The following is an 11,330-nucleotide window of genomic DNA, read 5'->3' on the forward strand; positions in this document are numbered from 1 at the left end:
AAGGTGTATTACTTGCATTTCTGGACATAAGATGCTGCTAGGATATAAATTGTTCAAATGGAGCATTTTCACGATTGTACTTAAGAGATGTTATATGTGACCCCCGGTGAATAAAATGAAGAGATTTGTTTATGTTATTCACCTCGGTTAACAACATATAATCATCTCTTTCACAATAAAAGTAATTTACTATTGGGAGAGTTTCATGACTCACTGTGTTTTTTATGCCAAGAACCCCCAAAACATGAAGGGTTGGTGCTAGTAGGCAATATCAGGAAAAACGAGCCAAACAAACGCTTTTGTGTTTTAAATATAAACTTTTTTTCGCAAAGTCGCCGTAGATCTGAGACTCCTAATTAGCTATCTTAGAAACGACGTGTTGACACGGAAAAAGCATAAAGCCTGGTTTTCACAAGCGCAAGCACGTCTAAGAGCGAAGCTTTTCTTATGGAAATTATTTTTCATTCATATTTAAAGTAGTACTAATTACCATCACAAAAACTTCGCACTCAGACTCACTTTGAAGAGGACACAGACATGAACTCGGAAATGGTTTATTGCGCTACGTCTGGCCAATTAATGCACTCGTTCCAGATTCCTCCCGTCTGAGCATTTGAACAACATGGCGGATGCCGTGGTAGATTTTGATGCTTCGTTTTCACTTGTGCTTTGCGTTCTGCTTGCGTCGCTAGTGAATACCAGGCTTAACATAAATGCTTGCAGGTAGTTTTGACCAATAGCGTGCTTTGTAGAAAAACAAAAGTACCCGAAAGAAAATTTCCAAAATACTTAATCTTATTTCTTCATTAAATTTTACTGCTTTTTCATAATTTATCGCACGAAAAACGCTTTTGTAAAGAAAAAGAGAAGACAGAGTTGAGCAATTCCGTATTTCGAATGTTATAAAGTCTTGGCATTCCGATGCCCTGATACTTGATTTATAATTTCTATAAAAATTGAATTCATTACTATAGGTTATAAAACGAAATAAATCACGACTTTTAACTTATTCCTAAAATGATAATATTCGTGATAAAAACCCTTGATGGATAAAGTCAGAGGACACCGTAAGCTGGAAAATGCCCAAACGTGTTGTTATTCTTGTGTGATAATAAAATATTACCCTAAATTTTAACGTGCCGCCCTGACACGTTTTTCTGCGCCGGAGGGTGGCGTATCCTTTCTTCTCATAGAAAGTACTCGTAGTTTCCTTTTCTCATCATGCTTGATTCCAGGCCAACTCGGTCGCGCGCCATCAATGGCTTCATGGCCGTGAGCAGACTGTTATAGAGGCCTGGGAACAATATTTCCTGAGCCGCTAATAATTGTTTCGTTCGATGTCGTTCCTGTTAAATATTAAGACATCACAAGACTATTACACCAAAATGATTAACCTGTGTTAAAAAACAGTAAGAAGAAAGAATTCTATGAACACATGGCTGGACTTGCAGTGGCGTATCGCTCCGCCATTCAGGAGCTTAAGAAACGACGACGGCTACAGCAACGACAATGTCACAAAATAGTGACGTCATTGGTGCTGCACGTGCATCACGCATTTCAGCAGATGTTTTTGCGATTTTGTACATAACAACGGCGTGACATCAACGAAATTTGACGCTTTAACGGTAACGTGGGCATACAAATGCAAACCTTTCATTTTCTCTCTCTTCCGACTTTGAAACTGCTCGTATCAATTTATTTTTAGGATACTTCGCCCACATTGTACGACGTGAGCCAGACGGAATAATCGCGAAAGACTTACGGATAGCGCAAAGTTATCTTTTGAGGCATGGTCGTCGTCAACGTCGCTGTCGTAGTTTTTGAGCGCACCTTGATGTTGCTAACCCATTCACACCTAAATTGCGCCCAATTGACGAGTAATATTTTATGGCGTTAGACAGAATAAAATCCTTATTTCTCACTCTCAGATCTTGAAGGGTTAAAGGGAGCGTAGTTTTTTAGTGGACCAGCAGATGTTGTTGACTAATGGCCTCTGTTCAAAACTCCGCAATTAGGCCATTTCCGAGTTCATGTCTGCCTCCTCTTCAAAGCGAGTCTGAGTGCGAAGTTTTTGTGATGGTAATTAGTTCTACTTTACATATGAATGAAAACTAATTTTCAGAAGAAAATCTTTGCACTTTGACTCGCTTTAAAGGTGAGGCAGACATGAACTTATTGACCTCTTTAGCTCGTACTTTTTGATTTCCCAATTTCAGAAAACGTGATGTTCTCAAGGGTATTTGGCTTTTGTTTTCCCATAATTTATGCGTACACATGCACGCGCGTAAGTCTGAAAATGGGAGAACAAAACGTACAAGCAGAAGAGGTCAATTGAACATCCTTTGTGAGGATACTATTCAATATAATTCTTAAGGGGAGACCAAAAATAAGACACAGAACAGGAAGGGAGTGTTTGCCTGAACTGTAACAAAAGAGATAACAAGTATGTACTGCGCAGACTCAGTATAAAAGGGTGAAAAACCTCCTGACCTTGGGGGCTTCAAAACAAGCTGGGCAATTCTCCGTAATTACAGGGAGTTTGACCTGAAACAATAAAAATGATCACTCTAGTTAGAAGGGCGGAAGTCGACTACAGGTTTACCCTAGGGATTCAGGTGGAATGTCCGTTACATGCAATGGATCATACCACAGACACGTAATAGAGGCTCAATCGTTTTCCCACGGTGTATGTCAAATTTTGCTCCTAAAGACAGGGTTTCTGAATCACTCTTGTCGTGATTACGATCACTGTAGATATTTCACTTTCATCTGTCGGTCAGTTCCAATAAGAAATTTCTCTATGATGAAATATATCACTTTTTTTCTGTACTATTACAGTTTCATGACTATCGACAGTCGCAGAAGCACGCATAGCTAGAGCCCGACTTACGCTCTCAGATCGTCTAATTTTATTCGTTTTATCTTTTGAGCCAATGTCCAGCCATCTTATTGTATTCAGTTAAAACTCCACAAATCCAAAACCAGTGACAATGACAATCTTAGTGTCACATGACATGACTGAACTTAACAATATATTTTACTTTACCTTTTCAGCAAATGCACGTAGTTCCTTTTCGCGAACGTAAACAAAAGGACGAATAACTCGCAAGTCACCTTCCCTGAAAAAACGCAGGCAAAAAAAGCTAGTTTGAGTTAGAATTTTGGGGAGTGCCATTTCAATTCAGAGAACACAGATCCTCAGGCAGAGATCGTGTGACTTACATGACAGTATAGTTCGCCTTCATTGTTCGTAGAAGACCGTTATGGAAAGCCGACATCAAAAAACTATAAATCAATAAATTAGCAGAACAAGCTTGGATCTTTTATCACGTCATAATTACTTAGTATGATCAACACAAAAACACAGAAAAATGAGAAAAGGGAGGAAAATATTCACAAGAATAGTAAATCAGGTGCGGTAATGTTTTCGTATACTACAAGGTATAAAGTAATTAATTTGAAAAATTTTGTAACAATTGCAGGCTTACTAGTCAATGTTCGGTTTGTTGTCGCACCAAAGCAGAAAGGAAAAGTTTGTGGACAACAGCGTACTTACTGATCGTGCAAACCAAATTTCAAAGAAACCAGAGGAAGGTTATTCATTTCTTGTGAAAAGTAAATATGAGTTGAGTTGAGTTGAGCTGTTGACTTGTGTGTAGGACGCGTGCAGCTTAAGAATGTTCTTAACGATTCTGGTGAAGCATCTAACATTGTAAACCGTGCTACATGGGAAAGTCGAATACAGAAACGCGCGAAGTGCCAATCTCGGAATTTCTAAAGGGAAGCTATTGGCATACGGCCAACAGCTGGCCAATTAGAAAGACACTAACTTCAAAGATGTTCGTTCTGATAAACAGCGAAAAGAGAAGAAGCTCGAACTGCGTCAGCTCACACACCTCACCTCTCAGCTAAATCATCTAAATGTTGTCCCATGGCAAGCACGTTATAACCTTCACGTCTGGCGCATGCGTACAGACGCCCACGCTTCATACGGGAACAGAAGCTACATATGGACTCGCATACGGGGAGTTTGGCCGCTTGCTGGATTATTCCTAGGGAAAAAAACAGAAGCAACAATGATTGATTATACAGGGGGCAAACGTGCCAAACAAGGGACACATGGAACTTTACGGCACCAAGGTTCAGTGACGTCACTGACCTTGCTCTTCAAAAAAGTAAGGTACTCCAAGGGTCCCTAAATACGGGACCAGAGGTCTGGGGTCATATCCCGAGGACTGAGGGTCCACTGTGGCGGCTCCAATTTCAAACTTGATTCCCTATAAGAAAGAAAGCCATATTGGGAATATTAGTGACCAGACTCTTATCACTTCTTAAACTTCACCCATGTGGTCAGCGGCCATGTTTTTTGTATTGGTAATCAAATCTCATGATTTTGAGTGCAATTTGGTATAAATAGATCAAATCGGCTAACTCAATTCAAATATGGGAGTAACCATGGAGTATGGTAACTGAACCGGATCTTTGTCAATTAATCTTGCGGGCAGGATACCTTGGATTTGCTGTAGAACTGATATTGACGTAAAGTGTGAAGTAAGGAGAGAGAATCCTTGCCACCAGATAAGCATACTAACACACGGTCGCCGTTACGAATCATCTCGTACTCTTCAATGGCCTGCAGAAACCAAACAAACAAACTGAGAGAGAGAATACTCGTATGCATATAATTCTCATATATTTGAACTGCGGGTTATCTAAGTCTAAGTAACAGAGATCACCGCAGTTAACCCTTTGATTCCCAAGATCAAAACGGTCATTCTCCTAGCTAGTACCATAGATTTCTTTGTTAGGTAGTCATGAGAATTTGGTGTTATATCAAGATCACACCTCGCAAGCTGATAATTATCTTCATTCTCAATACCTATCTGACTGATATTTCATTGAAATTGTGAGGAGAATTTACATGCTGATCACTCCTGGGAGTCAAAGGGTTATTAATGAAGCAAACAAATAAGATGAAAGAAAACTGAGGTGGTGCCTTTGAGTAATCATTGATCTTAAAGTGGTACTATGATCAAAAAATCATTTCCTTTTTTTTTCAGATTTTGAAAGCGTGTTCGCTTAACACCTAACTGGCAAAATTTTGAGCTTTGAGTTTTATCCAAAGGCTGTTTATTTTGAGTGTAAGTTTTGAAATTCATGGTCCGCCATTAATCACGTTCAAAACTGGCCGATTGGACCTCAGAAGGTTGGATCTAAAGAAAATGACGTCATTTACTCACTAGCTTAAAATTTCAGTGTGTAAACGCAATTTATTATATATGCAAAACACGGGTTGAAAAGTCTGAAAGCCTGAAACTCCCGTGCTGCATATTAATTGGGCCGTGTACACACGCATTGCATTCTTAAACTAGTGAGTGTTTGACGTCATTTTCTCCTCGACCCAGCTCTCTCAAGATTTTAAAGTTAGTAATGGCGGACCAATAAATAAGAAAATTCCAGCTAAAATAAACAAGTGTCTTTTTAAAATCAGAACTTAAAACTTGGTTGACTTAGTGTTTAGTTAACATAGTTTTGAAATCCAAAGGAAAAACAATTTTTTTTTTGGTCGTAGTACCACTTTAAGCCTCGTTAAGTATATTCTAGAGATTCGTCGCACATTAGCTGGTGGACGAAAAAAGAAGCTAATTGCAGCACTATTCTATAATCTACAAAACAGTCGCGAGTTCGCACCCGCGACCCGCGACCCGCGACCCGACACACTATAGTCCAATAATCAACTAACTCAGCCACTGGTGCGCGGTGACTGACAAAGGCACGAACGAAACAAATAAACGAATAAAAATATCCTCACTTGTGTCGTTGGTTTAAAGATGCTCTTTGGAGGATGATGGAACTGTGGTTTGCCTGAAATCACTTTGGCTTTGTAGTTCTGCTCACAAGCAACTTTTGCATTGGTAATATCATCGAAATCGTCTTTACACTTTTGTTCTTCGGAGCTTCCTTCGCTTGAAGTTTGATTAACATCAAAGTCGGAAACGCCTCCATGTTTGTCGAATGAAAGATTCGTATCGTCATTTCCAACATTCGTTAAAACATGTTCTGTCGCAAAGACACTGGTTACATCTGTCAGCTTCGCTAAACACTTTTCATTTGGTGTTTGGTCTTTTCCTGGATATCTACCTTTTCGTGCTGCATCTGAATTTTCCTTGGCCATTTTCAGAGGACAACATTCGTTACTGATAAGACAAAGAGCCTCTTCGAAGACTGGGTTTGTATGTTGATTTTCACCCACGTCCTGGGATGCAAAACAGTGTCTTTTCTGGTCTTTATCGAATTTTTCGCCATTACATGAAAACTCTTTAATACCATTATCACCGTTAGCAACATAACTATGTTCACTGGTTTCTCTACTATTTCTTTTCTTTACATTGCCAGCGAAGATCGCAGTTTTTTCGTTGAAATGGGTTGACCGAGTGGTACATTTCGAAGTTCTTTGAGAATGCTCCGCGCATTGAGTCCTTGCTAAATCGTTTCCTTCTGACAAACGCAAACCATCCTTCCACTGCAACGGAGTAAACGGCGACGTCAAAGGAAAATAGGTGGGTTGTTTCCCGCGCAAAAGTAGCGCGGCTTCGCTTGGAAGCAAAAACCAGCGCAGTTTTTCTCCTTCTTCACCTAACAGCAACGTTTGATCACCAAAACTATGGACAGACTAAAACAAAGAAAAAACCAAGGAAATTATTGCATCACCATCAAAAATCAATCTCCGACAACTCCAATCGGCGTAACAGCGATAAAAAACTTTGCCACCTGAGTCTAGCACTTATTTCCACAAATGCAAAAAAATAGATGCACGCCCCAACTTTGACATCCATCACAAAGTGCCCTTTTAAGTTTAAAGTGCCACTGTGATTAAAAAAATCACTTTTTTTCTTCGGATTTTGAAAGTATGTTTGCTCAACACCTGACTATCAAAAATTTGAGCTTTGATTCTTATCCAAAGGCCACTTACTTTGAGTGTAGGTTTTGGATTTCACGGTCCACCATTACTCACATTCAAAACTGACCGATTGGACCTCAGAGGGTTGGATCGAGGGAAACGTGACGCCAAAGGTTCACTACCTTAAAATCTCAGAGTGTTAATGCACAACGCGAGTTTAAAAGTCTGAAAGCCCAAACCTCCCGTGCTGCATATTAATTCTGCGGCGTACACACGCATTGCATTCTTAACTAGCGAGTCTTTGACGTCATTTTCTCCTCGATCCAGCTCTCTCAAGATTTTAAAGTTAGCAATGGCGGACCATTAAATAGGAAAATTCCAGTTAAAATAAATAAGTGTCTTTTAAAAATTAAGGCTTCAAACTTGGGTCACCTAGTGTTTAGTTAACATAGTTTTGAAATCCAAAGAAAAAAATATTTGATTTTTTGATCATAGTACCACTTTAAGCATTTACTAATAGGCCATTTTACAGTTGTTTGCTCAGCGACCAAGCCTATGAATGGCTGCGAGGCTGCTGGTGATTTTGCGTTGATACAGACCTCACTGCTTTTATCATGTAAATTGTGTTGTTGTAACGCTAATTAGTCCACATTAACATTACAAAAGCATGAAGGTTTGTATCAAAACAGGGTCACCGGCAGCCTCGCTTCCATTGCTAGGCCTGGTAACTTAGCCACAACTGTAAAATGGTCTATTCCAATAATAAGCTAAGGTACGTTTTCGGGTTAGCCAAAATCAAAAATAACATAATACTCTTTGTTTGTCCCTCCACAATGTAGCATAAGCATTGTTTTCTTATTATCTCTTGGGACTTATAATGGTCCCGAGAGAAACTGGAAACAATGCTCATGCAAATTTTTTGGAGGGCCAAACAAAGAGTATTATGGTATTTTTGATATTGCCCAATTGGTGAGCTGCACTCTGAGCTACAGAAAACATTGCATTGGGTATTATACACTAGACTCGCAAATGCCCAGAAATACAGGTGATAAGATGCGCATCGATTTCAATAGGCATCACCAATAGACCTTACTCACGATGTCCGCCATGTTGGATCTGCTATTATCATGCAAATTTGCTACACCCTTGTGAGGGGGCAAACAACACAAGTTCGAGAGGTTATAACGAACATCTTAGCCACACAGATGATTTGTTTCACGGTCACTGAATGTTTCTCACCTAAGTAGTAAAATAGAATGATTACACAAGTTTCTTCGATGTTTTTTTAGTGAAAAATGAGCAGATAACGAAGTAGAAAGTCAAAAGATGTAAAATTATTATAAAAGGTACTTAATTCGAAATTCTAAAATGTACTTTTAGCAATATCATTTCAATATTTCCACGAGCCGATTTTCCGCAATTTGCCTTTTTTACAATGTTTGCCCCCCAGCATAACACATACTTAATTTGCATGACAATTTGAAAACCAACATGGCGGCTATCGTGAATTTTGCCTATAGAGTATGTGCACGGCGGCCATATTGGAGGACCGAAACAAAAGAATGATATTCCTTTGGGGAATAAATGTTATTTTTATGCAAATATCTTTAATTGTTTTGGTCCTCCAACATGGCCGCCGTGAACATACGCTATAGACCATATTCGTATTCTCAGTATTGGACTGGAACCAGCTTGCGATGGAGGCTAATGCCGGAGAATATATTAAAAATTATCATTCAACACATTGTAGCATTGTCCAAATATGGTCATAGCGCGGGCAATATTCGTCCTGCGCACTCAACAGATATCCTGCGATATTCATAATTTTGTGTATCGCGGAGAAAAATGGAATTTTTGCCAGCTTCTTTTTCCCAATAAACGTAGAAAATTGGGCTTTATCATCAATGCGTTGAATAATAAAACAATTATCCTGCTCAATCTTGCGGAATCTCACCTGATTTTAGCCAACTCGGCCCTCGTCGGCTAAGTATCGGGCGATATTCCGCACGATTTCGCAGAATAATGGTTAAGTATTTGCATTTGAAAAGATTCCCCCGCATTAGGAGTTCCAAGGTAGTTCCATTCCAATACTGAGAATACGAATATGGTCTTAAAGTGTTTCCACATGACGTCACGGCGGCCATGTTGCTTGCTCTTTTCCGCAACTTCAACATCCCTCGTTTGTAGGAATACAGATAATTGACGTCACAAAGGGCGCGTTCCTTTGGGATGATCCGAAAAAGGATCACTGATCCAAGATCACTTGGATCACGGTGCATCAAAGGAACCGAAAAATCCACTCTGGGAGCTGAGGATTTTTCAGTTTCTTTGATGAAGCATGATCCAAGTGATCTTGGATCAGTGATCCTTTTTCGGATCATCCCAAAGGAACGCACCCAAAGTGTCTCCTAAATCCTGATCCTCAAGCAAAGAGAAACAGCTGCGTTCACCTCAACCTAAAAAATAACCCCGCTGAATGAAATGAAAAGATGCATTTTTTGATGAGCGACTCGGGGATACTCGACTCTCGCAAAGGAGTACTCGGCCGATTTACCACCGAAGAAATGCATCTCTTTAAATTCTTTATTACTTTATTACCCTGTCTGCGCTTGCCCTCTCAAACAACTCCTCGGCTTTTTGCAGACATTGCTGAAACAGTAAAAACAGAAGGATCATTTTAAGAGCTTTGCATCGCCACAGCATAGCTTCAGTTGATTTCATATCCGCGGTTCAATGTACGATTCATTTCATACATAATTTCGTTCGTTGATTCATTCATTCATAACGGGAACATTTGAACCCTCGAAATGACCAGCTACCAACATCAGTGACTTCACAGCTCAGTTTGTTTAGAGGCGTCGCACCGGGATTGAGAGGTCACGGGTTCAAACCCCGTTGAAGTCCTGAAATTTTCAGGCTTCTCTATGCAAGTGCTAAAATTGCGTTCATAACTGCGAGGATCATAGCTTCACTTGAGATCCGTTTTAGACACAAACCCGTCCTCAACCAAATGGAAGCGAAACGCGCAAGCGCGTGCTTTTCCGCGTTTGTCTCCAACAAAATTCGCGCCGCTTTCCTCGGTCCAAGTGCATGAGAGGACTCTGGAACAAAATTGTGGCAATGAGTAAAAACACATTTCTTACTGCAAAAGAACTCGGCACTTCTTCTCCGATCGAAGGCGATAATGGATAAGTCATGTGTCCTTCTGCGTAAGAGATCGCGCTGAGCCATTTGCGATCACGGAATACCTAAAACAAGACACACGAAAGAAAGTCTAGAGTCGCACCTCATAAAAGTTAACCTAGGGTTACGCCTAGGATTGCAATTTTTCGTTGATAAAAAGCTGGGTTTTATATGTACAGGTAGCCCTACGGGCTTGTACAATTTCCTGTTGCCAATCTTCAGTAACAAAAAAATTCCCTGACTTTTCCCTGACCTCTAAACAATTTTCACTGACCTTAAATTAGGTAAATAACCACATTTGATTCACATTTCTCTCCGTTTTCAATCTCTATGCATTTTATCTCCACCAACACTTGCCAAGTGATTCCAAAAATAAAATTCCCTGACTTTTCCCTGACCTTGAAAAATTGTTGTTTTTTCCTGATTTCTCCCTGACCATAACAACCCAAATTTTGGTTGACCTTTAAAAACATTTACTCGCAATGATTTATCCGACATCGCACGAGGTATAGAACGTATGGCATCTCCTGACTACACTTTCTCCATTTTTAAACATAAATCATGTGATTACTTGTTTATAATATACATTCCAAAAATTGACTTTGTTTTCCTCATATTTCACCCGTCCGCCACTTGTTTTGTTGCACTTTCGCGACTTTCTTGTCAATCAATATAATACTTTCAACTTTTTGCACTCAATTTCAACTTTATGCAATGCTTAGGATTAATCGGGGTATTCACAGCCCACAATGACAAAAACAACAGAACAACAAACTGAAATTATTTGTTGGCATAAAAGTCCACAAAGCGGCAACCCTTAGCCCAGGCTTAACTGCATGAAATGCTGGCCAATTTATTCTTGTTCATGGTAAATAAAAACATAACTCAAGGACACAAACAAATAGACCAAAACTGTAACCCAATTTCAATATATCATGTTCACCAAGAAGCACATAACTTGGAAGTGTGTAACTTGCAACTCTTTTCCTTAGAACAAAGCTCGGGATTTTAGGACACCAATTTTACATGTATGCCCAAATATGGACAAAAATACAATCGAAGCTGCATGCGCGGGAAAATGCACGAACGACGTTACATCCAAAATAAGGAAATGTTTAAACTAAAAAAAATCCAGCTGTAGAACCAGAGTTAAACGCTTCAAAGTCATGCGCTTCTCGTTCACTCTAAAACAAAAGGCATCGGAACTTGGCTTCCAGTAGAAAAATCACACGAATCCGCATATTAT

At 39.6% G+C, this 11,330-nt stretch overlaps 1 protein-coding gene across 2 annotated transcripts in view; it reads right to left on the bottom strand.

Moving 5' to 3' along the window:
* Positions 1-297: 297 nt before the first annotated feature.
* Positions 298-11,330, bottom strand: part of LOC138015344 (uncharacterized) — a 33,830-nt gene continuing 22,797 nt past the window's right edge. The window contains exons 18-27 of one of the 2 annotated variants that reach the window (XR_011125539.1): positions 10,045-10,149; positions 9,500-9,550; positions 5,813-6,673; positions 4,511-4,633; positions 4,160-4,277; positions 3,897-4,052; positions 3,223-3,285; positions 3,047-3,119; positions 2,491-2,544; positions 298-1,346 (exon numbers count right to left, since the gene is read on the bottom strand). Coding sequence is in view for 1 of the 2 variants with exons in the window: in XM_068862344.1 (XP_068718445.1) it covers positions 1,188-1,346; positions 2,491-2,544; positions 3,047-3,119; positions 3,223-3,285; positions 3,902-4,052; positions 4,160-4,277; positions 4,511-4,633; positions 5,813-6,673; positions 9,500-9,550; positions 10,045-10,149 (1,758 nt within the window). In the remaining variant the exon portion in view is untranslated. The remainder of the gene's footprint in view (positions 1,347-2,490; positions 2,545-3,046; positions 3,120-3,222; positions 3,286-3,896; positions 4,053-4,159; positions 4,278-4,510; positions 4,634-5,812; positions 6,674-9,499; positions 9,551-10,044; positions 10,150-11,330) is intronic. The other variant, XM_068862344.1, reaches the window with a different exon arrangement.

Source organism: Montipora capricornis, chromosome 9 (assembly GCF_036669925.1).
Source record: "Montipora capricornis isolate CH-2021 chromosome 9, ASM3666992v2, whole genome shotgun sequence".
Taxonomy (NCBI): Eukaryota; Metazoa; Cnidaria; class Anthozoa; order Scleractinia; family Acroporidae; genus Montipora; species Montipora capricornis.